This window comes from Brassica oleracea, chromosome C3 (genome assembly GCF_000695525.1).
Source record: "Brassica oleracea var. oleracea cultivar TO1000 chromosome C3, BOL, whole genome shotgun sequence".
NCBI lineage: Eukaryota > Viridiplantae > Streptophyta > Magnoliopsida > Brassicales > Brassicaceae > Brassica > Brassica oleracea.
In genome coordinates, this window is record NC_027750.1 from 23,564,362 (window position 1) to 23,592,111 (window position 27,750).

Genomic DNA, 27,750 nt, shown 5'->3' on the forward strand with positions numbered 1-27,750 from the left:
ATAGACAATGTTTGAAGTATCAGCTAGTAAGATCATAATGCTAAAAAATCAAGTATGAATAAAGAACTTATGTATCAGTACGTCAGCAAAATTAAACAATCAAGTATTGGCATCTCTTGGGGAACTAAAAAAAACTCAAGAGAGCCACACAACTCAACAATTAGAAAACATTTGTAAATGGAAAAGAAGAAAAATGTACACACTTTTGAGTATAATCTTCCTGCAAAAAATTGGAATGAATGTACAGTTAGTTCCAAGGCATAAGGTTGGTTTTGGACTCTCACAAGACGGTGTTGATGTGAAGTGCTTTAAGGAGAGATGTAGCCATTTGCTTCACCAGAACTTGTCCTCCTAAATGTTGCCCTTCACGTCTCTCTTCTATCAGATTCTGCAGTCTCTGAGGGAGATCATTCTCTACGATCAGCTGTTTTGGCCTTGGATGGTGTTCATAAACAGCCTGTTTCAATGATACACCAAAACCAAACACTCAGAACAGGACAAGCAAGAACTTGGATGGTCTAATGATCCATTACCTTTATGAGTTTCAGTAGGTTAAGTCTAGCAATAGCATCTTGGTGATCTAGCCTTGCAATAAGCAACGGAGTCAATCCATTTACAGCTAATGTTGTATTGATCCGAGATGATTTCCTGAAATCAACAAGAAGAGGATTAAGTATCATAGGACTACACTCATAGTTAGATAATTTGTTAAGTGAGAGGAGAGAGAGATATACGTGATTATCTTCAAGAATGGTTCCAATATGTGCACAAAATGTCTCTCCGGACAGCTCTGGAAGAAGTTAACCAATGTATATATTGCATCATCTTTCAGCAAAGCCTGCTCCACCTTGCGGTTGTCATTGTCTTGCGCCAAGCAAACAGCAATGGAATCTAAGGCAATCACTGACCAATACTCATCGTCTAGCAAACTCAAGTAAACATCCAGACCACCGTGAGCCCTTAACTGCTCTCTTGAGTTCCGAGATGCATGAGCCATGTCACATAGTAGTGGCAATGCATATTGTTTCAGAGGAGAATCCGACATGACGAAAAGCATCAGGTGAGGTATGATTCCATTTTCAGCCGCTTGTTCTTGTCTCCTCTTGTTTATCTTGCACAGGTTGAATAGTGCACTAAGTACCTACACAAAATTACAATTTAAAAAACGTCAGTTTGGATTTAAACTAGCTAAAAACAGCAACAGATGATATAAAGTAGGCCTGCGTATTTGAACCGAAATTTTTGGTTTTTGGTTCAGTTCCGGTTTTGAGTTCGGTTTAGTTCGGAAAGCTTTTGAAAATACTTCGGTTTTCGGTTTATAACAAAAAAATGACATTATCCGAATCAACAGGAATTACCGAACCAAATTAACCGAACTAACCAAAAATAACCAGATTAACCGTCGGAGTTTTTTAGAAAATTATACTGAAATCTAACCAAAACCCAAAATTCATCGGAAATAAAATTGGAAACTAAAATTAACTGAAAATCGAACCGATTTTGTTTTCGGTTAACTTCGGTAGGATTGTGGCCGACCCGAACTACCCTGAAACCGAAAATACCCAACCCGAATAAACCGAATCCCTAGGACTAATAAAGACTTGAACAAGAATCTAAACTTCAATCTTTCAACAAGTTGTAACGAATAGAGGAAAGCTATCTCTCTCTATTCAAGTCAAGAAGGGTAACCTCATGATGGATCTGGTCAACAAGATTCCCCTCCTTAACCTCAAGGTTAGGGATCAAATGCTTAATTGCATCTGCACGCTGAAGACTCTCCAAGCAATTTGGATCAGTGGATAAATGATTGGTGCACTTCAGTATCTGCACAAACAAAAAGGCATTATAAGGAGGCGACCTGAAGAAACATTCATAATATTTTTTAACTACCTTTAGCAGAATAGGAGGCTCTACACGGTTGAACATCTGGAAGAGACGACTCAGTAAGCTTTGGCTGCACATGTATGACTTTACAGTCGTATCAGCACGAGCAAATTCAAGAAGCAAATCAGCCACTTTCTCCAAGTATTGGCTTGCAACCTCCGCACTCAGCGTAGTGACCATATGTGAAAGTAAACCAGATGATGTGTCACTTCCAAGTCTAGCGTTTAGAACATCAGAACCAGACAGTACACCAGATGCAGAAGCGGCTCCTTCAATAGCCATAGCCTTCTTCGACATCGTTTTACTGAAATATCTAGGCATAGTATCAATGGATGCACGCAAAAGAGGAAGTATACTTTCATGTTTCTCTAAGCCAGCGATGTGCTTGACGTAGTCTAGCTGACCAGAGACATGTCTTGAAGGAGGTTCTTTGTCCAACAAGCTAAGCAAAGGTCGGACTTGTTCTGGCTGAGTAGCAGGAAACCCATTGGAGACACTCTCAGCAAGTTTCTGAAGCTTGTCTGTTGATGTTCTGTTGGAAGAGATAGAGATCCTATGATGTTGTTTAACATCTTCTGTTGCATCTAGTGCAGCACCGCTTAGTCTAGGCCTATCACCATCTGGTTGATAGACATCTGATCTTTGAGAATTTGAAGGCTCTTCACCACCTACATGCCTAGTTTTCAAGACGTCAGGATTATCAATCACACTGAGTAAAGTCTCATGCTGATCAAGCTGACCAGAGCGTCCTTCAGAAGCTAGTAGAGTTGCCTCGTTTAAGCTATAGAGAGTGTTGATCAGCCTGAGAAGAATGCCATTCTTTGCAGCTATACGACAGAAATCATTTCTTGGAGTGGATCTTTTGAGTTTAAAGACCTGCCACATCCCATCAATAGCTAAGTGAACCATCTCCCTGGACACAAAAAAAAAAAAAAAAAAATCAAATCAATAGAGACTAGTAGCACACAAAGAGCTAAAAGGACTAGAACTGTTCTTTTATTTTTTTTTGAAAAAATATTGACTAGAACTTTTCTGAATCAAGAAAATCGTCAGCTATTAAAAAATGCATCAGCTGTGTTCAAAGAAGAAACACATCGCATAAAGACAGGTTCAAGGACAAAAACAGATGCTGTCTCACATTAACTTCAGCACTAAATAGATTTAAAGTAGTCCAGACACTGTAAGAAGACAGTTCACTGTACCTACCTGTATTTGGCATAGTCTGCTTCAAGGAACCCCACCAAAACTGGTATTCCACGGCAAGCTATGAACATTTGCAATGTCAAGGAGCTGTAAAGAAGCTAACAAATCAACTCTATGTCTTACAAGAAAAAATAATAATATTAGAAGCAAAAGTAATATATATATTTGATGGACTTGTAACCTTGACTGACAAAGCTGCTGCAAGAAGTAGGCTGCTTCCTTACGTATTTCTCTAGACCGATCCCTCTCAGGACCAGCAAAACTCATTACCAGAGGTATCTGCCAAAGAAAACAAAGTTGACTATTTAAGATTGTCATGAAAACTCAAAAGTGATAGTGTGAGCTGTTGACATGTTTGACATTTAAGACACAAGCCTTTATAGGAACAAACTTGTCACATTCACCACAGTATACCAAACTACGGATAATGATTCACCAAGTAAGACTTACGAGACCAACAAGACAAGCATTCTCCTGGAAGTCAATGTTGTCTTTTATAATTTCGTTTATGAGTTGCAGCACGGCACATGTTACCTGAAAACACAATAAAAATATTCACAAAGCATAAGCTAGACCGTAGCATTCACATTGAACTGATAACTACTGATGATGAAGGAGACAAACAAACATACACGGGATTTAGGACTATCGAGAAGATCCATTACAGGAAGGAAACCATGCTGTGTCACAAACACTACTTTCTGCTCAGGTCTGTGACGGAACATGGCAACTAGTTTCTGACAAGAAGTTACTATTGCATCTTCTGTTTCACTTGGCCGTAAGAAGCTCACCAATCTGCTAAACTCAACTGCCTATAATAACTTAAGAAAATTAATACTAAGTTGAGAGTCACTCAAGTAGCATCAGCATAATATCTGGAATTTTTAACAAAATCAAACCAAAATCTAACAGAAATCAAAAACTTCGGTAGGATTTTCAAAAACCAAACTAACCGAATACTGAACTGAACTGAACTTTATTTCGGGTTAATTCGGTAAGATTTATGTCGAACCGAACTAGCTGAAAATCGAACTACCCGAACCTGCAGGCCTAAGCATCAGCAGGATATAAAGTTGAAGAATACCTGTAGAGGAAGCAGATTATCAGGAGAGGCTTTTTCATCAAATACCTAAAAAACAGGATATGAAAACATGTTAAAACAATAAACTACTTGAGATATCAAAACCTGCATACTTGAGAGACAGAGAGCATACCAAGCCATCAATGTCAATAACATCATCTTTCAAAACACCAATCATTAACCGGAAAAGATCACCACCATCATTTGAGTGCCCAGTTTCACCTTCCATTTGCTTCTGAGCAATTCTAGCCCTCAGCTTTGTTGCCAGATCATTTTTCCCACCATCTGCAACAGGAGAGTCACCCTGGTTGGCGTTTGAGGCAGGCGTTGATGCTGAGGCCTCATTTAGTTTTCCCTCAGGAACTTTATTCAGTGGATGGAATAAATCATGCAAACAAGCGTCCCCGGGAGGATCACTGAATCTAGTCAATTCATTCCCACCATAACTAGATGGAGTCTTCACAGCCTTGATAGTTATAACAAACATAACAGATGTAATCAGTGTGCAAGTCTTCTACTCGGTATAAAGCAGCAATCAACAACATAACTAACTAAGAAGGGAAGGTATTGAGATAAGATCTTGTAAAGAACAAGACCAAGGCCCAACAACAGATATATCTCACAGTTGAAGCATCTAAGCATGGAAGAGTGGAACATGCCAACGTTCAAAAAAATCGCTAGAGTGACCACCACAGTATCCAATGTTCAAGCAACTTATCAACACACAATCAAATCATACTCTAGAGTGGCCATAGTATCCAACGTTCAAGAAATCGCTAGACGTTTTTTATAGAGAATTATTGATTAGGCGGCACCTAGACCGATTTTTTTGAAAGCTTACACCAATTTAAAAAAAAAAAACTTGCAAGAAAAATCGATTGTAGGCCCAATTTTCCGCCTAGAACGATTTTTAGAACACTGATAGTATCTAACAAAGTGCCAAGACAAGAATGATGCAACAACACAACTAACCTTTCGAAGCCCACGATCTTCACCTTTTGGGCCAAAACTATGTGATTTCTGCTGCACCGGGATGGAACATTCTTTTCCAACTTGCTTTGTTGCTGAAGCATTTCTTCTACCTTCAGAAGCTTCCGTTTCAAGATTTCCATCATGTTCAGATTTTCCATCTTGAGATGTCCCCTTTGCATCTGAAGAAACACTGCAAGTACTGGACTGAAGAGAAGACTTATTATCATGAATAGACAACGTAGGAACTTGATCTGACATGATATCGTCTTCTGAATCTGCTCTTTCTTCACCAATATCACTGGCTGAAGACTGATCTTTCTCAGACCTAAAACTCGCCACGCCTACCGCAGGTAGTTTGCTTCTCGAGTTCTGGACAAACAAAACGTCCTGGATAAGTAGCTATAATGCTATATTGCTCATCATTGATGGTACAATAGAGGTTAGCAATTTTACAGTTTTTGAAATCCCCACTTTCTCTGCTGAAATGCTCTCAGCTACATCTTGACTACCTTCACCATCCTTCTCTGAACTTGAATCGGCTCCCTTCATATATCTGCAGAGAATGAAGTACACAAGGATCATCATTACAAACACATGTGCTAAGCCCTGTGATGAGATAGTTAATAAATTTTGAAATATTCTTCCAAAAGTTAAAAGTAAACACACACAAGTTCTCACCTGATGGTTCCACTATGCCGAAGTGATGACTGCAATGCTCGTCTAGAGTTCCGTATCCAAGGGTGAGAGAGCAGTGTCTTCGCATCAGGCCTCTGCCTAGAATCCTGTAATATGCAAAATACAAATCAGATGTGAATACTGGATGTTAAATAAATCTACGTGCCAAAGGTTCTTCTGGTACAGTGGTAAGTAGAATGATTAAACAATATTGCAGCAAACTATACCTTCTTGAAGCATTGTCTTAGGAAGTCTGTAATATCTGGAGAGAGACTATCAGGAATAGGAGGGCTATCATCCTAAAACCGAAACCAGAAAAGACCTTAGTTTGAAATCAAAGGCTAACAGCATTATCATTTTCTTCACCATTAACTAGATAAAACAAACTTGTAACTTGTAAGATGTTGAAAAGACCTGAACAATACGGAAGAGAGCAGGCATGGGTTGCAGATCATAGTAAGGAGGTACACATGTCAAAAGTTCAATAACAGTGCATCCAACACTCCATATGTCAGAAGCAGCACAAACCCCTGACATTTCAATAACCTTCAACCAAAATTTGGGTCTCCATCAGTACACAAATAATCAGTTACAATTATATATAACTTCATGCAAGATAGATGTGTATTATCAAAGGTATACCTCAGGCGCCATCCAGTAAGGAGTTCCAACCACTGAATGAGTGTTAACATCAGCCTCGTTTAGTTTAGTAGCAACTCCAAAGTCAGCAAGCTTGACAAGTCCCTGAAGTATGAGATTTTTCAAGTGTCAAAGAAAGAACAGCCTAGAAGAATCTTGTGCATCCCATAATACAATCCACAAGGGTAGAGAAAAAAAAACACCTCTTTTGTTGTCAAAATATTTGCACCCTTGATATCACGGTGTATGACACCTTGCTCATGCAGATATACTAAACCTTCCAAGACCTGTAATTCACTAGTTAGTACACAAACTTAACTAGAGAAAAACATATATAGGTACGGACCTGGGCAATGTAAACAGTGACCAAAGATTCTGGGAAAGGTCCAAATTTATTTGGTTTGATAATGTTTGCAAGAGAGCCATTCTCCACATACCTGCAAACACATATTTGATTGGACTTGAACTTTGCGTGGAAAACCAAAAAAAAAAACACAAAATTAGTAGTAGTACTTACTCAAGGATAATGTGAAGGTGTGTCTTTGTCTTCAAGGAGCCAAGATACTTGACAATGTTTTTATGGTTTAGGTTCTGCATTACAAAACCTTATGTTAGAAGGACATAGAGAGACACTACAGAGCAGTAACCATTAATGAGAAGATGCCAAAGCAGCTGAGAAGGTGATTAATTATCTCAAATTTGTATAACAATTTTGTCTAGAATAATGGGTCAAGCTCTACATGCATTGCATTTCCATAGGATAAAGAGTATGTAATGGAAACTACCTTTAACAAATCGATTTCTTGCTGGAGAACACAATCATCCCAACAGCCAAGAACCATCAAAATGTAAAAAAAAAAAAAAAAAAAAACAGGAAAGGAGATGAGAGACCGAACACATTAGTCCACAAAGGACAGAACTAAATAAAGAAACCAAACCATGATGGTGTTAAGATCCTCTTGAACAATATTCTCCAAGGAGACTTGTTTAATGGCGACAAAGTCACCATTCTCCAGGTCTAATCCTATGTAAACTCGACCATAAGCTCCTTTACCAATCTCATCCCCAAGCATCTGCCAATCAAAAATGTCAAAAAAAAAAAAACAAAAGTTTCCTCCTTTGCCTCAGAATCAGAAGAAGAAAAGAAGGAAGCGTTTACATATTTGTTGTCGAGAGTCTTTGATTTGTGGAACTGAGATGACGTCATTTGTCGCGCCATCTCTTCTTCTCCTTCCTTCCTCCTTCGTCAAAACGAACAATTGCTAACGAATCCGATCCATTTTACGAGGGAAACAAATCACAACAAGAACAATTACAATTAGCCAATTAGGGTTTTAATTACAGAAATTCGAGAGATTGATTATAGGATTCTTGAAGTTTAATTATTAAAATTGTTTTACCAAATTTAAAACAAAAATTAAAATCATAAATTAAAGAAAAGACAACTAAGATTTTTGGTTCGGACATTGTGACCGAACTGGATTAACAGAGAGACAGTTATGTCGTCGATTCCCTCACCCGCTACTTTCTTCGTTTGTTATTAGGCCCCTAATCTTTTTATCTCGCTACGATTTCACCCCTTTATTTACAAAACTATCAATTTAACCCTTTTACTATTAAAAATTTGCCACAAACTTTTTTTTAATTTAAATATCCTAACAAAAAATGTGGCTGAGGAAGGACCAACCGAAAAGGATAAATCTTCTTCAACATTCATCTTCTTCTCTGTTTTCCTCAAAGCTCCCTCCTTTCAATGGCGACTCTAAGCTTCAACACCACTCGTATGCGAACACCTTCACTTCCAAGAATCTCTAGACCATCTTCTTTCACTAAACCCATCAAAACCCATCTCTCCTCCTCCTCCCAAACCTTATCCAAACGCCGCCGTTTCGTCTCTCGATCCTTACCTGAGACAAAAGAAGAGACCCTCATCATCAAACAGGAGGAAGAAACCGAAGACGATGATCCAACCTCAGAGCTGAGCTATCTGGATCCGGAAACCGATGCAGAGAGCATAAAAGAGTGGGAGCTGGACTTCTGCTCAAGGCCGATTCTTGATTCCAGGGGGAAGAAGATATGGGAGCTTGTGGTTTGCGATGCTTCGCTCTCGCTTCAAGTCACAAAGTACTTCCCCAACAACGTCATCAACAGTATTACGCTCAAAGACGCTATTGTTTCCATTACGCAAGACTTGGGTGTTCCTCTTCCTGAAAAGATTCGCTTCTTCAGGTAGTAAACAAAGACAAAACTCATAAAGGAGATCTTTTTCAATGATCTTATTGTTGAAGTTTGTGTTTTTTTTTTATGGCAGGTCACAGATGCAAACCATTATCACAAAAGCTTGCAAAGAGCTTTCTATAAAGGAAGTGCCTAGTAAACGGGTATGAGCACTCTTCCTTGTGTTTACCTGTTGTGTTTACCTGCAGGCTGGTCATGAGCATAGGCTAGTGCATCAATAGTCTTAGGCCTGAGGGTTCGGGTAGTTCAGGTAGTTAGGTTCGGGTAGTTTGGAATTCGAGTAGTTTGGTTCGGCCAAAATCTGCTGAATTGAATCGAAAAAAGTTTGGTTTGGTATTCTGTTAATTCGGTTTTTTCAAAATTTTGGTTAAAATTGTGGTTAAATCGGGTAATTTTGGTTAGTTCGGTTCAAAATTTTAGTTAATTTGGTTAGTTCGATTCGAAATTTGGTTAACCTATTTTTTGGAAAAAACCGAACTAACCGATTACCGAACCAAACCAAAAACTGAAGTTTTTTTATAAACCTGTCGAATTGAACCAAATTCGTAACCGAACTAACCAAAATTTTTGGTTTGGTTCGGTTCATAACCGCATGCCTAATTAGTCTATATCCCCCAAAGTTTTAGAAAAAATTTACACATAAATAGGTCCATAAATTTCTTTTAAAAATTATATAAACTATTACTAAATTGTTTATATCTCCTAAATTCTCAGGACCGGCCATGTTTACATGTTTTCTTGATGATTATATAACAAAAGTGAACTCTGTTTTGCAGTGTTTGTCTCTATTTCTATGGTTGCAAGAACGTTATGACACTGTGTACACGCGTCACCCCGGATTCCAGAAGGGGTCATTGCCTCTTCTATCGCTAGACAACCCCTTTCCAATGAATCTTCCTGAGAACTTATTTGGGGAGAAATGGGCGTTTGTTCAGTTACCTTACTCAGCCGTTAGAGAAGAGATCTCAGACTTTGATGAGAAGTTTGTGTTTGGTGCAACCTTAGACTTGGATCTGCTCGGCATTGACGTTGATGAGAACACACTGATCCCTGGTCTCTCCGTTGCTTCTTCACGTGCAAAACCTCTAGCAGGTTAGTGTCTGTAGTTTCTTGACAAGTTCAGTTATGTGGTTTCTGATCATTATGCATTGTTATTATCAGCTTGGATGAATGGTCTTGAGGTATGTTCGATCGAAGCAGACAGTTCTAAAGGATGTTTGATTCTGGCCGTTGGGATCTCGACAAGATATGTGTACGCAACCTACAAGAAAACACCTGTTACTACTGATGAAGCTGAAGCTTGGGAATCTGCAAAGAAAGCAAGTGGAGGTTTGCATTTTCTTGCGATTCAAGATGACTTGGATTCTGATGATTGTGTTGGCTTTTGGCTTCTTATTGATTTGCCACCACCTCCTGTTTAATTTCACTTTGATAAAAATTGGTAATAACCATGTTTTGCTATTTAGTAACAAATTAGAACTGTGGATTTGTCTCACAATATTAAAAGAAATCTGTTACATGAGTTTGCAAAAAGTAGTATTATTATGGACATAGCGCATAGATGTGAGTTACAGACTTCTTTGAAGCACCTCGCCTGACCAGATGTTTCCACAAAGAAAATGTCTAGCCATCCAGGGCTCCATATAATCATTGGAACTCTTTAAGCTAAACAAGATAGAGAGCCCTTTCGTGCAAAATGTGAAAAGAACACAAGAAATATACAACAAAAACGAAGAAAGACGAGAAAGATGCATCTCAGTGTAAACTAAGTCCTAGGAAGATGAAGGGGATCGACCACGCAAGAATTTCCACGGTCCAGTTCCTGTTGCTATCCTGCATAATTTCAAAGGAGTCAAAAACTGCATCGTCTACTATAAGGGGAAAGTATACAACTTACTAAAGGCCCATTAAGGCCCAATTAATTTACCTGGCAATTCCAGTAATAGCTCGGAGGCCCATATAGATGGTAAGAGCTATCCATATTCCTAGAAAACCATTGAACTTTGCCATGTATATTATTGCTGCAATGCTTATGGCCGCAACTCCTACCTGATTTATCATAATAAAAGTCAACTGTTATCAAAAACATGCAAAAAAAAAAGCAAAATAGTGCATACCATGGAGTATGCAGTATAAGCAAAATCAGATGCTCCAAAATTGACTCCGTCCAACACAAAAGCGAGTGAGTTTATTGGCTGTGTTGCTGCTACAAACTGATGTTTCCCACACAGATCAGATATAACATCTTATTAGTCATTATCACTACTTACTAGCTAGTATTTATAAGTAGTGGATATGGTATTATATATTAGTACCGGTATTCCAATGGCTATGAGGTGAATAACGGCAGGGTCCTTGGTGAATATTCCCGCACCAAAGTATAGTCCTAATCCAACGAAAACGGACAGTCCAAGTCCTAGCACAAACCCCATCTGCATATCAAATTCATTTGTTTTACACTTTTTTTTTTATATAATTGTGTGACTAGACCGAATCCCATTCTTTTTCCTGGTTGTTATCAATGAGTAGCTCAACCCCCATATTTTTAAAATGAAGCAAAAGGCATGGTCCCATGTTGCTAGTTACCAAAAAAATGGGAAAAAGTGATTATCCTTAGGGACTGGTATCGTTTCATGAAGATGATCGAGACATAACCTGTAGAACACGGGATGCACACGAAGACACTTTGTTGTCGTCCTTCTCGGCAAAAGAACAAGCCAGAATCGCCTGAAAAATATTTAAAATGAATGATGATTTACATATACAACGTGATCAAACAATATTATATACACAAATGGGAACATGATAAATTAAATAATAGTATAGTGATTATACCTGACCGGCAACAGCAAGACCATCAGCGAGGAGAGAAGTAGTTAACCAGACTTGTAAACATATCTGAAAAGCAGCCATTGGTGTTGCTCCGAGCCGAGCCGCCATTGCTGCTGCTAGTGTCTGACAAAACGTCACAGCTATGGTCCTCGCCAGCAATAGCCCCCCTTTCATTTTCAAAATTGTTAGACATCCCACATTTCTACATATTTTATAAAAATATATTTCGTCACTAATCCAATAAATATACTTGAAATTTTTGAAAAAGGCGATGTTTTCACAATTTGTTTTACTTGTAATAAACTTTACTTTGAACATTGCAAGAATGAATAACTTTAATGGATATGCATCCCTACCATTTTTAAGGAACTTTCCGAACTGTAAAGCTGCGAAGTTTGGTGGCATCAAGTTAACTTTACTCGCCAGGCGGGTGAATAGTATTAGAGTCATGAAGTACCTTCACACAAGTGAAACCATTAGTTATACCTTTCTTGTTTGTTTTGATTCAAGCAACTCTTGGATTTACAAGTTTTAGTTTCATATTTGCATGTGTGAAAACATTTTGAGAGCTGTGCACTTACTGAGAAATGACATGGGCAATGGCTGCACCGCTGATGCCAAGGTGAAGGACAAAGATGAAAATTGGGTCGAGAATGATATTGATAACATCTGCTACAACTGTTTCATGCATCAAGATGATACATGTTAGACTCTCATGATATGTAATATGTTTGCCTAAAGATGGTAAAAATGTAACTTACTAGTAGCATAGAGAGGAGTTTTGGTGTCCTTGAAGCCACGAAATATGCCTTGCATTGAAAGGGATAATAGCAATGCAGGAGCACCTAATGATCGTATGGTCAAGTACTTGTGTGCTGGTGATAACACTGCCGAATTCTGATAATCGAAAGTCAACTCAAAATAGTCAAGCATTTTGTCATATCCACTATTATGTGCATGGCTATCTGTATATATAACCTTACCGGTTTCACTCCCATGACACCTAGGAGCACTTTCGAGCTGAAAATCAAGAATATAGCTTGCACAAGGCCCAGGATTAACCCTATGATCATGGCCGTTGATGCCGATTTGATATTCTTCTTTCCTTTCTTATTTGCTTTGTTTCCGCTGCTTGATTTTGTATCCGAAGCTAGTACACACAGCAACAACAAAAAACAAGAAAGTACAGTTCATCAAAATTTACAAACAACATTGTTTTTTTTTTTTCAAAAACTAGTTTAGAAAAGTGTAAACTTAAATTACAAAAGGCGTAAACATCAAAGTCAAGCACAAACCGAAAGATAACCCGTTTGTATTTATCGTTAACAGATTTTGTTTCCACGAAATTGTTTTCACATAAAATACATGCACAAAACACAAAGCCATAAAAACGGACTGCCAAAGGGAGTGGCCACGCCTTACGCAAAAAAGAAGAGACTCATACCTTCGCCCTCGGAAATATGAATTAGTTAAGTAATAATAGCAAGTCCAAACCATTAGGACCCCTCAAAGGTTCTAACCAGCAAATGTTTATCAGAAAATGAAAGAAAACGTAATCAAACTTTAATCAAAAAGTGAAAAAGAACTAAAGCAAAACCAAAAGAAAATTAATGCTAACACACTATGTAAACCCTTGTTATGTTAGAAACGTTATAATTTCATTAGGCCATGACAGTATTTACCTGGCGTTTGCTGCGGCTGGTTCATGTTGTTACTTGTGGGCGACGCAATGCCTTTTTCTAATGAATCTTGAACAGCTAAAGTATTTGCATGAACAAGATTGTTTTTCTTTGCTTCTTTTTCCTCTTCTTTTAACTTCTCCATCGTGTCTTCCTCAGCGACAAAGGAAGTTGTGACGCTCACAATTGGGAATATCGTGATTCTAGAAGCTTGATTGAATATAGCAATGGATACTCCAACCGCTGCTAGCTCGACCGCTCCTAAACGTCCGATATAAGCGGTGTCAATCAGAGAGGCTATTGGATCAGCAGCTAAAGCCAAAGCCGCAGGAAACGCTATGCCTAGTATCTCTCGCCCAATTGCATCCTTACTGAATACACGTCTGCAGATTTATATACAACTAAACGTTATGCATTACTCCTTGTTTTGGTCAAATGCATTACTCCTTTTTAATATTATTAATATCTGCCATTTCATATAAACACACTTACGTTAATTCTTTGAAGATAACAAGAAATGGGATCTGCGTGACCACGCTGGCCGGAACTGAAGTAAGATCACCAGTTTCCGTCATCAATGAAGCTTCTCTCTATGTGTTTGTTTTGTTGTGTCTGAAAATATTATCTTAACTGTTTTCAAGAATCAAATGTAAAGGGAAGGTTTAAATAAGCGAAATGTCTACGTAATGAGCATGCATATCTTTAGTATTTAATTTGAAAAAAGTGTGAGGATTTCTTTCTTTGTTTCTTTGAAAAGTACGAGTTAAAATAAATAAATGTACTTCGTTAGCCAACAAAATTAAAATAAAGGTACTTCTAGGGATGTTAAAATAGATAAACCTTCCTCACTTAAATCCATTTCATATAGAACCCACCCCAATTAAGTCCTGAACCTGTTTAGATCCATATAGTTCTAAGATGTATTATATTAGGGTTACACATTTAAACTCGGAAATATTAAATTGTCCCATTTAAATTCGTTTAGACCCATTTAAACTCGTTTAGATCCATTTAAAGTGATATATGATTTTTATATTTTAAATATTTATTTTTAACGTAAGTTTATTTGGAATAAAATTTTACTTTTAAGAAAATATAAAAATATTTAAAGATTGATTATGGAAAAGGAGATTTAAGTTTTTTTAAACCACAAAGTATAATTACCCTGTCAAAACCGTAAAATTAATTCCTGCCAAAACCATAAAATAAGAATTTCACCCTAAAACAGTAAAATCGCAAATCCAATTTTTCTGCCAAAACCGTAAATTGAGTTTTTCAGCCAAAATCGCAAATCAATTTTTAGCCAAACTTACAAATCGAGTTTTTCCGCTATAACCGTAAAATCACGTTTCCCACAAAATTGCAAAATTGAGTTTTTCTACCAAAATCATAAATCGCGCTTTCCGCCGAAACCGCAAAAATTAGATTTTTCCCCAAAACTAGAAAATCATGTTTTCCTGACAAACCGAAAAGTTACAAAATCGAGTTTTCCCACCAAAACAGCAAATAAATTTTTTCCGTCAAAACCGTAAAATTGAAGATTCCCACCAAAAACATATAATTGAGTTTTCCCGCCAAACCGTAATTTCTGCTAAAACCGCAAAATCAAGTTTTTATGCAAACGCAAAATTGCGTTTCCCGCCAAAACCGCAAAGTCGTGTTTTCTCTCCAAAACTGCAATGTTGTGTTTTCTCCGCTAAAACCCTATTTGTTTTAACCGCCAAAACCGCAGAATCGTGTTTCCCCGACAAAATTATAAAATTGTATTTTGCGCAAACCCGTAAAATTACATGAAATTTCATTTTTCACCAAACTGGAAATCATGTTTTCCCGCTGAACCCACAAAATCGTGATTTATTCCAAAGCTGCAAATTGTGTTTAAAAAAAACAAAAATAGTTGATTAACTTTGTTAAGTTAAATGGATTAACAACAGTGTTTTGAACCAGGACCCGCAGTCGAACCAGTAAATATGGTGACCCTGAATGTAATTCTGGTTGGATTTTAGAAAAAAAAACTATTATTAAAAAACCTGATAAAATCCGAAAAAACTGTTATACTTCGGAATCTGCGTACCGAATGAACCACTAGTTGAACCAGTATGTAACTTCTACTTATCTGTTTCGTAGATTATTTCAGTTGCATTATTAGGATATGTTTCATATTCTAATTAAAAAGTTAATTTTTCAGTTTTACAAAAATAAAAAGAGTATATAATCATGTGGATTACGAATCAATTAACAAAACTAGTTGATGTAATTTGATATTAGTTTTTTTTGTTATCGATAACCTATTATAATTTTATGTTTTACTTTTTGCTTATTTTAGATTTAAAGTTTAATTTATTATTATTCTTAAGAATTTTAAGTTTTGATATATGTTTATTATATGTTATAACTCTTAACTTGTTACAAAAATTGTTAATAGTCTAAATTATTTTTTGAAATTTTGTATGTGAAATGAAAGTTAAATAAAGAAAATAAAGTTATATATTTTTCTAAATATTTTTTAAAACATAAAATATCTCTTTTAACTTTCAATAGCTAGTATATTATTATTTAACAAAACTAATTAATTTATTAACTCACGATTCATCCACGGTCGATCCAATAACCCAACCCCGTGATCCAGAGTTATACGGTTCAGCATTTGGATCGGGTTTAAAAACATTGGGATTGGGGAGTACAGTTTATGCTGGTGTGAGTGATTTCGAGAGACTGAGACGTTAATTAAGTTTTAAAAAGCCTGGTGATCTTAATTTGCCAACATTCATTGTATTCTTTTATGTTTATTCAGCGTACCGTTTAAATTTGAAAAGTAATGTCGGCTAATGTATATTATTAAGAATGGGTGGGTTTGCGAGTATGTCGTAATTGTTGGATTTCATGAGGTGAGTAGTCGTATTCGTTTAAGTTATTACAGTATTTATATTTGCAAATGACGCGGGCAGTAGTTGTGGGCTAATATTTTTTGCCTAATTTTGTTATTATTTATCTCTTCATGAGGTCAGTAGTTTAGGGCAAATATTTTTTCCCTAATTTTGTTTAACTGGATTTGTGAAACATTGATGAGCCTTTTGCGGTGGAAATTTGGACGATATTTAGTGATCCATTTGTGGGTTAATAATTACTTGTACATCAAGCCATCTTAGGTTTGTTATCTTAATTTGTTGCAGAGATGTGTTTTCGTATGTTATATGCGTAAAACTACTTTTGTTAGCATATAACATATACATTTGTCAAAGATAGAAGTTTAAATAATTTAGCATATTTAACTTCTCATATCTGATGAGGTTGTATACCTAAAATTTTAATAGGTAAACAGGTAACTTGTGGTGTTCAAAAAAAAAAAAAAAAACAGGTAACTTGTGTAGAAGGAGATTTATTATTGTAACGTAAAACCTGAATCAAGCTAAGCAAACGAAAGGCAATGTGAGGTGAGAAACTTGAGTGTCATAACGGTCGAGATATTTACAGGTGCTGTTTTATGTGCTTAAATGAAGTGGAGGAATTTTCCATTTGTTTGTAGTAAAAACAGTTGGGATAAGGTCATTCACACGGCAGGTCCTTTGTCGCATGATGAGAATCATATATATTGGTCTCGTAGAATCTCTCCGAGCAGTATAGACTTCACGTAAAGACCGTTTTACTTTGTCTGATTTTTTCTGTCCATTTGTTAGTTACCGCGATCCATGAACTTCTTCCCTTCTTTAAATCCACCACTGCAAAGCAAAAGTATAGCGTAAAGATAATTATATTTCCACAATTGTTGGTGGCCGATAGAATGATGTAGATTTTTTTCTAGGGGTTAGGCAGCGCTTGGCAATGAATTTTATCTTTATAAAATATTTCTGACTAGGCCTGAGCGTTTTTAACTCAACCCGAAAATACCGACCTTAACCCGAACCGAAAAAACCGAAACCGAATCCGAACTGTTTTACAAAAATATCCGAATGGGACTTATGAGCTTACTACTTTGAACTTTGGTTATAACCCGAACCGAACCGAAATCCGAATTAGGATCTGAAGATATCCGAAATTAGTTAAATATGTTAATGTTTTTATATATATTAAGGTGATTTAGATATTTTACAGTATTCAAAAAAATTTTGTAGTTTATTTTATTTGTTATTCTTAATACTTTTTAGTTAATTTAGATAGTTTAACTAATTTTTAATTAGATTTGTAAATAATTTATATATTTTGAAATTTTTTGGGTCAATTTTCGAGGTTCTTAAAAATATATTTTTGTACAATTTTAAACATTGGTTAAATCCGATCTGAACCGAACCCGAAAGGAACCGAACCGAATCCGATCCGATAATTAGTAAAAATCGAATGATACTTATGAGCATAACACCGAAAATCCGAATCACCCGGACCGAAACCGAACGGACCACCGAACGCCTAGGCCTATTTCTAACACTTATTTTTATTATGAAAATTTGATTATGTATTATGTGTGAATCATTATTTATGTAGTTTATATTATTTATTTTAACTATCTCTTTTTATTGAAGTTGTTATGTTTGATGTTATAATATTCAGTTCGAGTAACTAATTTTTAATACGTTTGTTGAGATGATTTTAGTAGAGCTATGTACTATTTTATTTTAGCCGTATAGATCTTTTTATTTTTTAGATCATCCAGTTCTTTTATGGTAATATCGGAAATGGATTCTCCTATGGTTTTTATATATTTTAAAAATTATATATTTTGTTATTATCAATGCTATATTATGTTTTCCACTAATATTTATTTTTAATTTTCCTAACTACATTTTTTAAATCTTTATTAATTAGTTTTAGGTTGTAATTTCAATTAATTTTTAACAGTTCAAAGTTTGAGTTTAGTGACAAAAAGAATAATTTCTTAAGATTCATTTTTTTCTTTGGCATAAGTTTGTAAAATCTGAAACAACAATGTTGTAAATATATTTTTTTTCTTTCTCTGTGATTTTTTTATTTTAAAATTTGTATATTATTAAATTAAATTATATATTTTCATTAAATTATTATTGATTGATTTAATTTTTAACAGACACAAAATTATATTTTGTGTGTTTACATTAAATTTAACTATTAAAAATTAATTATCTTTATACTTTGTTCTGAAAACTGAGTTTTTTTAATCAATCATCTATACTTTTTTTGGGTTTTACCTGTATTTGTCTTTTTTTATTTTTTCTAAACTTTCATGACCAGAAAAATGAAAATAAAAATTTCGTGAAATTCACATTTATTTTATTTTATTATGTATGTTTGATGAAACGTGAAAACAAAATTATAAATATAGCTTTTCTTTCGTTTATTTTTTAAATAATTTTTTTTTATTTAAGAAATTTATGTTATTTTAAACTATACTTGCTCTGCTCGATAAAAATGCGTGTTTTCGAAGAAGAAAATTATTTAAAAAACATTTTTTGTATTCTTAATGCATGTTCCCCTACCAAGCATGTCATTGAGTTTCTTTTTGGGGTCAAATCATTGAGAACAACTTCATCATTTGGTATGAGCTTGGGTTATCAAAAAATGATTAGTTGCTAATTAAAACAAAAGTGATTAATAAGGTTATAATACCCATCTAATAAATTTTCAAAAAAAAAAGAACTTTTAAGATTTATTGGGTAGGTATCAAAACTCCATCAATCACTTTTGCTTTAATTAACAACTAATCACCTTCTGAGAACTTCAAGTTCGTACCATTGATAAGTGTGCTTTCAGCTTATTAAACCGGTTATTAAAATCATTAATCTTATCCAAACATGATAACCTCTCTCAAACAGAACTTCAGTAATAGATTTCTAGTTGCTCTTTTTATGTAAAGCCACTACCACCATCCATACTCGAATCATCACCTATATAAGATTCGTTGTGACCATCACCAACTTCCTCGTTGAAACTTGGTTCGTGATCATCACTCACTGAGTTCTTATCTCTTTCTCCTTTTATGTTGTGATTACAGGTTTGAGCTGTAACCATGATCATCATCACTTAAGTGATTGTACAAAATTATCAGTAGTGCATCTTGTTTTTTTTTTTTATAGTGCATCTTGTTGGGCATTAAAGATCTAAATTTAGTACGAATCAAGCAGAGAGCGTAATGAGGTTGGCGTCGTCTTCCCACAGAGAATGATTTTCATATCCGGTGGGTTGAATAGCGATCAACAAAACACGACGTCGCCGTTTACCAGAGCAACAGCAGCAGAGACAGAGTCGTGGTTGAAGAAAACAATCTTGGGCTTAGATTTCTTTTTGGTTATGGGCCAACCTTAAATTTTTAGGTTACGGGCCAAACGCAGCTTTTGCGGTTGATAGCATTGTTGGCGTTTTGCAACAATCACTCAAACCGCTCTAAATCGCTTCAAATCGTTCTAAAGCTCATAAATCCAAAAGATGGTTCTAGTTAACGTTTGCGGTTGCGGGCGGTCGCGGGAGAATACATTTTTTTCTTTAGAAAAAAACAATAAAAATACAAAAATAAAAATATTCAATAAAAAATTTAAATTGAAATTACAAAATACTAAGGAGGGCCTATTGGAAATAGATTTTGTGTGGAGTTTGAAAATTCTAAGAGTTAATAGAGTTTTAAAAGTTAAGTAGATTTGATGAATTTTTACCCAAAGTATTGTATAAATTGTCATTGATTATTATAGATTTTCATATATAATTTTCTTTCCAAACTTATCTTTCTATTATTTTTTTTTTTAAAAAAAATCTTTCATAAAATATAACTATTTGAAAATTAAATAATAATTTTGGTTTTTTAATATTTTGACATTTTGATTTGTATTGTTTGAGTTTTGTTTTAAAGTTTTTAAGATCAACCTATGAATTTTCTCAGGATTTTATTTTAATATCAAATAGTTATATTTCATGAAAGATTGTTTTTTTAAAATTGTTATTTTTAATAATTTCTTTTATCTTTAGTTTTCTTTTTACAATTATCTTTGACTTGACAATAAAAATGTAAAAAAATCTTGTTGTGTTTGTGTATTTGTGTTTTTGTTACATAGATTTTGAGAATCCTATAACTATACGGGATATTTGTAAAGTTGAGTGTTATGAGTAAAACTAGAGAGAATTTATGTCTCAATAACAAAAGAGTTTAATAGAATTACAAAGTCAATAAAAACTAAACTTTTTTAATAACATAGGATTTCCATAGAATTTAAAAGTCCACAAACCAATAACAAATGATTCTAATAAGATTTTAAGAATTCATAAACCAATAACAATAAAATCTCTAAATTTTAAAATTCCTTCAAAATTTAACTCCTAATAACCCCCACCCCCTAAAATATATCTATTATATTTTAATTAATATTATAAAATTAAAAATAAAAATATTTTCTATAAATTTTAAGAATTTAAAACTATAACTTTCTAAATATAATTTTTATATTTATTATAATATTATGATTTTAATTTTTTATAATTATATAAAATGTAAATATTGTTAATTTATTTTTTAACCGTTGATGCATTTGATAGTTAACCAGTCATAAGTATTCCACAAACACATCAATTTCTAACCGCATAACCAGTTGTACAAAATCTCTTAAAACCACTATAAACCGCAACCACCCGCATCCGCAAACTCCCGCAACCGCAACCGATGCATTTGAACCAGTCAGGCCCTAATTCGACTACTAACTCTTGAAAATCTGATTTAAGGAGATCCACGTGTCATGTTTTAAGAATCCTAATTAGTCATCTTGACAAGTCAATTGTTGTTGTTATGTGGTTTCTGATCATTATAGCTTGGATGAATGGTCTTGAGGTTTGTTCTATTCGATTGAAGCAGACAGTTCTAAAGGATGCTTGATTCTGGCCGTTGGGATCTCGACGAGATATGTCTATGCAACCTACAAGAAAACACCAGTTGGCGGTTACTACTGATGAAGCTGAAGCTTGGGAATCTGCAAAGAAAGCAAGTGGAGGTTTGCATTTTCTTGCGATTCAAGATGACTTGGATTCTGATGATTGTGTTGGCTTTTGGCTTCTTATTGATTTGCCACCACCTCCTGTTTAATTTCACTTTGATAAAAATTGGTAATAACCATGTTTTGCTATTTAGTACTCCCTCTGTTTTCTTTTATATGTCGTTATAGAAACTTTCACACAGATTAATGCACTAAGTACACTTGCTTTCTTATCTTTCATTAATTGATTATTTTGTATACTAAAGCACGTGAAATAGGATAAATATAGGGTAACCATAGTCTTTTGTCACTATCATTTGCATTGTTTTCTGAAATACGACAAGTATATTGAAACATTTTTTTCTCTCCAAAATGTCTTTTAAAACAGAACGGAGGGAGTAACAAATTAGAACTGTGGATTTGTCTCACATTATTAAAAGAAATCTGTTGCATGAGTTTGCAAAAAGTAGTATTATTATGGACATTGCGCATATATGTGAGTTACAGACTTCTTTGACCAGACGTTTCCACAAAGAAAATGTATAGCCATCCAGGGCTCCACATAATCGCCTGATCAAATTATTTATCTGGAACTACTGTTTAAGCTAGACAAGATAGAGAGCTCTTTCGTGCAAAATGTGAAAAGAACACAAGAAATATACAACAAAACGAAGAAAGACGAGAAAGATGCATCTCATTATAAACTAAGTCCTAGTAAGATGAAGGGGATCGTCCACGCAAATATCTCCACGGTCCAGTTCCTGTTGCTATCCTGCATAATCTCAAACGAGTCAAAGACTGCATCGTCTACTATAATGGGGAATGTATACAACTTACTAAAGGCCCAATTAATTTACCTGGCAATTCCAGTAATAGCTCGGAGGCCCATATAGATGGTAAGAGCTATCCATATTCCTAGAAAACCATTGAACTTTGCCATGTATATTATTGCTGCAATGCTTATGGCTGCAACTCCTACCTGATTTATGATAACAAAAGAGAGACACATTTTATGAAAAACATGCAAAAAAGTAGTCATTCTGAAACCATACACAGTTAATGAAAATAGTGTGTACCATGGAGTATGCAGTGTAAGCAAAATCAGATGCTCCAAAATTGACTCCGTCCAACACAAAAGCTAGTGAGTTTATTGGCTGTGTTGCTGCTACAAACTGATGTCTCCCACACAAGTATATGTAATCTCTTATTAGTCACTATTACTACTTATTAGTATTGCTTAATTGTATTATTATTACCGGTATTCCAATTGCTATGAGGTGAATAACGGCAGGGTCCTTGGTGAATATTCCAGCACCAAAGTATAGTCCTAGTCCAACAAAAACGGACAGTCCAAGTCCTAGCACAAAACCCATCTGCACATCAAATTCACTTGGTTCAGATTTTTCCTTATAATTGTGGGTGTCTGGGCCTAAACCCAAATAATTCTCCATTGGAATCGACAAGTACTCGTCCAATCCCAAATTTTAAAATAAAGCATAAGACATGGGACTAAGGATTGGTATCGTTTCAGGAAAGATGATCAAGACATAACCTGTAGAACACGGGATGCAGCAGAAGATACTTTATTGTAATCCTTCTCGGCAAAAGAACAAGCAAGAATCGCCTACAAAATATTTAAAATGAATGATGATTTACATATACAACTTGATCAAACCATATTATATACACAATGCAATGGAAAATTAAATAAAATAGATTATATATACCTGACCGGCTACAGCAAGACCATCGGCCAGGAGGGACGTAGTTAACCAGACTTGTAAACAGATTTGAAATGCAGCCATTGGTATTGTTCCTAGCCGAGCAGCCATTGCTGCTGCTAGTGTCTGACAAAACGTCACAGCTATGGTCCTTGCCAGCAATAGTCCCCCTTTCATTTTTGTGTGCACAATATTACAACTTGTTAGACATCTCATGTTTATGTATACTGTTATAAATATTTTTTTGTCACTAAACTAATAAATATACTTGAAATTTTTGTAAAGAAAAGTGATGTTTACACAATTTTGTTTACTTGTAATAAAATTTACTTTAATAATAGCAAGAAACACAACGTTAATGAATATGCGTCCCTACCATTTTTAAGGAACTTGCCGAACTGCAAAGCTCCAAAGTTTGGTGGCATCAAATTAACTTTACTCGCGAGGCGGATGAATAGTATTAGAGTCATGAAGTACCTTCACACAAGTGAAACCATTAGTTTTACATTTCTTGTTTTTTTTTATTAAAGCAACGTAACTCTTGGGGTTTACAAGTTTTAGTTTCATATTTGCATGTGTGGAAAAAAATAATTGAGAGCTATTGTCTTACTGAGAAATGACATGGGCAATGGCTGCACCGCTGACGCCAAGGTGAAGCACAAAGATGAAAATTGGGTCGAGAATGATATTGATAACATCTGCTACGACTGTTTCATTCATCAAGATGATACATGTTGGACTCTCATGATATGGTAATATGTTTGCCTAAAGATGATAAATAAATTAACTTACTAGTAGCATAGAGAGGAGTTTTGGTGTCCTTGAAGCCTCGAAAGATGCCTTGCATTGAAAGCGACAGAAGCAATGCAGGAGCACCTAGTGATCGTATGGTCAAGTATTTGTGCGCTGGTGATAACACTGCTGAATTCTGATCATCGAAAGTCAACTCAAAATAGTCAAACATTTTGTCATGTCCACTATTATGTGCATGAGTATCTATTTATATAACCTTATACCGGTTTCACTCCCATGACACCTAGAAGCACTTTCGAGCTGAAAATCAAGACTATAGCTTGCACAAGGCCTAGGATTAACCCTATGATCATGGCCGTTGATGCCGATTTAATATTCTTTTTTTCTTTCTTATTTGCTTTGTTTCCGCAGCTTGGCTTTGCATCTAAAGCTAGACGCAAAAAAAAAACAAGGATAATTAATTATTTAAAACATCCTTTAGTTTTTCAAAAGTATTCTAGAAAAGCTAAAATTAAATTACAAAAAGCAAAAAAAAAAAAAAAGCAAAAGATTACAGAAATTGAAAAAAGCGATCAAATTTTTATTTAGAATGCAAATTAACGCTATAACACACAAACTAAATCCTTACAATTTTATAATGTAATAATTTGGTTATGACGTTATTTACCTGGCGTTTGCTGCGGCTGGTTAATGTTGTTACTTGTGGGTGACGCAATGCCTTTCTCCAAAGAATCTTGAACAGCTAAAGTATTTGCATGAACAAGTTTGTTTTTCTTTGCTTCGTCTTCTTTCATCTTTTCCATCGTGTCTTCTTGAGCGACAAAGGAAGTTGTAACACTCACAATTGGGAATATCGTGATTCTAGAAGCTTGGTTAAATATCGCAATGGATACTCCAACCGCTGCTAGCTCAACCGCTCCTAAACGTCCGATATAAGCGGTGTCAATCAGAGAGGCTATTGGATCAGCAGCTAAAGCCAAAGCCGCAGGAAACGCTATGCCTAGTATCTCTCGCCCAATTGCATCCTTACTGAATACATGTCTGCAATTATATATATACAAATAAACGTTATGCATCACGTCATTTCATATAAACACACATTTTTGGTATGAGATATAAACACACTTACGTTAAATCTTTGAAGATAACAAGAAATGGGATCTGTGTGACCACGCTGGCCGGAACTGAAGTATGATCACTAGTTTCCGTCATCAATGGAGCTTCTCCGCAGAAACTCTGTCTATGTGTTTGGTTTGTCGTGTCTGAAAATATCTTAAATGTTTTAAAGAATCGGATGTAAAGGAAAGGTTTATATAATTAAGCCATATATATGTACAAATGAAATTATGTGTATTTATAGACACGTAATGAGCATGCATATCTTTAGGATTTAATTTGAAAAAAGTGTGTTATTTCTTTCTTTTTTTGAAAAAAGTGTGAGTTCCTTACGGAGACGGACCTAAAGCATGAGGAGGTATGGCATGTGCCACACTCTAATTTTTTTTTTCATTAATGACTAATGCTAAGTTTAATCAACTACATCTATAATAAGCTTTGAATTATCAGAAAATAGCTTTGTGCAATTGTGCCCTATACTAAAACTCATCTTGGATCCGCCCCTGGTTCCTTAACTTTTCATGCTTTTTATTTCCAACTATTGACACTAATAATATAGATTTTTTTTATAAACCAATAATATGGATTTTTTGTTTATTGAGGAAAATTGGTACAACCGCAAATAATCAAACATTGTATTAAATAAATAAATAGGAAACATGGTCCTCATAAACTATAACAAAACATGGTGCTGAAGCTGACTGTGAAAGGGTGTATATTTTTTTCATTGAAACTTTTCTCAATTGTATTCATGATAGTGGAGAAAGAGTTTTAATTTATCCTTAGATCCTCATTAATTTTTTGATATCTTCCACTAAAAAGTGAATCATTTTGCATTACTGAAATTCACTAGCTTCAAAATCAATTACTTTATCATTAAAAATCAATTAATAATTTGAAACCTTCTCTTTTCGACAGTTAGAAAACCTTCGAAGTGTTTTTGTGTTTGTTAAATACAAAATAACATAAAGATGGTAACACAGACCAACATAGGTGGTTTGTATATAGTGCGTGTCGTGTATGTAGTTGTTCCGTGAGATAAGGCCATCTTTCCCAAAGCATCCACGTCTATTTCACTACCAACATTACCACTTCCCGTTCATTTTTTAAAGAAAATTGTGATTATATTATCATTTTTAAAAAATACATGAAGTAGTATAATAATGTCATTAGATACAAGTGTCAATAATAAACGACAGATCATTCATGTCCATTTAAACAATTCGTAAATAAATCAATAATATGTGTTAATTAATACAATTATAAGTTTATACATTAGTTGTTTTGCACCATGAACTAACAACAATAACAACAAAAATAAGAAGATGTTAACGTCTAACATTCTGCATCGTGGTCATATGATTTACCGAATGTAGTGAATATGTCAAACTAAATTATATTTTAAAATCTTAAATAGAAAACGAAAGAAGTAGATACTAGATATTAACAACCAACCAATTTCTAACACGTTATAGTCTTTCTCTCAATCATAAACATACTATATGAATATGAATATATATAGCCTTTTTATTTGGGATAGAGAACATGTATGCTAATACGTACTACGAAGCAATCAAATAACTTAATTATGAGATATATTGAGAAAAAAAATCTTTTTACCTGTATTGGGCAACGCTATGTAAGTTATCACGTGAACTTGAGATGAGTAGTGATACAAGTGAGTGTTGGGAGAGTTTAAAGGGGATTATTAATAGGCGTGTGCCAGGAGTGGGACTTGGCTCTAATATAATAAGTATGTGCCAATACTTGGCTCCAATTTATACAGAAATTCCTTTCATATTTCTCTTTTCTCATTTTTGTCCATACGTTCTCTAAACTTTGCTTTATGTATAAAGTAATGCACATCCTACTTTATTTACTTTTATGCATACTTATTTTTGTCACAAGTTGAAACTATGGGACTTGTAAATATATCCTAATTGTTATTGTATATAAATACTCACAATTTCCTATAAGATATACAGTACGTTTTGTAAATATAAACATGCACATTTTAGGAATTGCATATATTTACAACGTAGTTACACTGTTCTGGTTAATGATCAATTCTAAACACAGTCGAATGATGAAACATTTACTTTGACCTCCAATTTTTTTAAAAAATATTATATATAAATAGTATTATCTCTAAATATAAAAAAACTATTAAAATTAACTTGGACATGTTCATAGTCTCATAAATCTCAGTTTCACCTCATAAATTCCAGTTAAGAAAATTAGAATATGAATAAAAATAAAAGTATTCGATTTGCGTATGAAACCAAAACCATTTAGTGAACAGAAAACGTCTAAGAGACGTGACGTAGCCGCTGAAGTCACAATCAACGTAGCAGTCACAGCTCACAATCAACGAAACAGTTTTATACAACGAAAGTGGGCTACGTAGGATTCCCAATTACGATGCAACATTTAATCACTTAACATTCATTTGTCTCTTCTTTCGCATTTGTTAATACTTGCAGTGTTTTTATAAGTATATATATATACTCCATATATTGCGTGTTATCCTTCACCTTACCTAATATTTTGTGTTTTCATCACGATACCCATTGAACTACATTTGATACCTCACGTTTCTTATCATCTACTTTTGTAAGCTATCCTATGCTTAAATTATTATTTTTACTATCCAATGTGCGTTGATAATATGATTCATATCTCTAACTATTGGCAGATGAAATGCAAAATGATTGGTGGATGAGATTGTTAGATTTTTTTTCTTGATTAACTTCTTTATAAAAATTTGATATGGGCATTCGTGCGCACTCTAAATTCAAAAGATAGAATTATTAAACAACACAAGTACTTTCTATAAAGAGTACATGAATAAGTACAAATGTACCATGGCTTGAATATTCCATAGAAAAACACTTGACGTCTCTCGAAAATTATCTAATCACAAAGACATCAACACTCCAAAATGACACCATTATGTCTACTCGCACAACTGCACGAGCAACTATTTTTATATTGCATGCTCCATGCTTGCTTTATTGGTATTGTTTTATATATTA

General features: G+C 34.6%; 4 protein-coding genes across 6 annotated transcripts; 1 reads left to right on the plus strand and 3 right to left on the minus strand.

The window, feature by feature from the left end:
- Positions 1 to 41: 41 nt before the first annotated feature.
- LOC106334616 (MAP3K epsilon protein kinase 1) lies at positions 42 to 7,947 on the minus strand. The gene is made up of 23 exons (XM_013772931.1): positions 7,614 to 7,947; positions 7,393 to 7,527; positions 7,240 to 7,260; positions 6,972 to 7,045; positions 6,801 to 6,891; positions 6,658 to 6,741; positions 6,458 to 6,559; positions 6,230 to 6,361; positions 6,043 to 6,114; positions 5,819 to 5,922; positions 5,594 to 5,693; positions 5,141 to 5,509; positions 4,302 to 4,634; positions 4,172 to 4,216; positions 3,720 to 3,899; positions 3,538 to 3,621; positions 3,269 to 3,366; positions 3,091 to 3,174; positions 1,891 to 2,797; positions 1,690 to 1,824; positions 735 to 1,141; positions 534 to 648; positions 42 to 457 (listed from the first exon to the last, which is right to left on the minus strand). The coding sequence occupies exons 1-23, from the start codon at positions 7,671 to 7,673 to the stop codon at positions 281 to 283; spliced, it is 3,909 nt and encodes a 1,302-aa protein (XP_013628385.1). The 5' UTR covers positions 7,674 to 7,947; the 3' UTR covers positions 42 to 280.
- Positions 7,948 to 8,119: 172 nt separating this feature from the next.
- On the plus strand, positions 8,120 to 10,228 carry LOC106334619. The gene is made up of 4 exons (XM_013772936.1): positions 8,120 to 8,683; positions 8,766 to 8,835; positions 9,469 to 9,784; positions 9,854 to 10,228. Exons 1-4 carry the CDS (start codon positions 8,208 to 8,210, stop codon positions 10,111 to 10,113), a joined length of 1,122 nt encoding a protein of 373 aa, XP_013628390.1. The 5' UTR covers positions 8,120 to 8,207; the 3' UTR covers positions 10,114 to 10,228.
- Positions 10,229 to 10,464: 236 nt separating this feature from the next.
- Positions 10,465 to 13,921, minus strand: LOC106334618 (MATE efflux family protein FRD3-like). The gene is made up of 12 exons (XM_013772935.1): positions 13,696 to 13,921; positions 13,207 to 13,586; positions 12,508 to 12,674; positions 12,286 to 12,421; positions 12,106 to 12,202; positions 11,881 to 11,981; positions 11,528 to 11,691; positions 11,348 to 11,419; positions 11,008 to 11,124; positions 10,810 to 10,905; positions 10,620 to 10,741; positions 10,465 to 10,525 (listed from the first exon to the last, which is right to left on the minus strand). Exons 1-12 carry the CDS (start codon positions 13,776 to 13,778, stop codon positions 10,465 to 10,467), a joined length of 1,596 nt encoding a protein of 531 aa, XP_013628389.1. The 5' UTR covers positions 13,779 to 13,921.
- A 7,660-nt stretch (positions 13,922 to 21,581) lies between these two features.
- On the minus strand, positions 21,582 to 26,444 carry LOC106334617 (MATE efflux family protein FRD3). Of its 3 annotated transcripts, none has more exons than XM_013772933.1 (13): positions 26,336 to 26,444; positions 24,729 to 24,861; positions 24,267 to 24,640; positions 23,863 to 24,029; positions 23,639 to 23,774; positions 23,457 to 23,553; positions 23,223 to 23,323; positions 22,853 to 23,016; positions 22,678 to 22,749; positions 22,382 to 22,498; positions 22,202 to 22,297; positions 21,983 to 22,104; positions 21,582 to 21,897 (listed from the first exon to the last, which is right to left on the minus strand). In XM_013772933.1, exons 2-13 carry the CDS (start codon positions 24,809 to 24,811, stop codon positions 21,837 to 21,839), a joined length of 1,590 nt encoding a protein of 529 aa, XP_013628387.1. In that variant the 5' UTR covers positions 24,812 to 24,861; positions 26,336 to 26,444; the 3' UTR covers positions 21,582 to 21,836. The 3 variants fall into 3 exon arrangements, with proteins under 3 accessions (XP_013628387.1, XP_013628388.1, XP_013628386.1); XM_013772934.1 differs by having other exon boundaries at positions 24,729 to 24,871; XM_013772932.1 differs by lacking the exon at positions 26,336 to 26,444 and adding an exon at positions 25,701 to 25,721 and having other exon boundaries at positions 24,729 to 24,871.
- Positions 26,445 to 27,750: the final 1,306 nt, after the last annotated feature.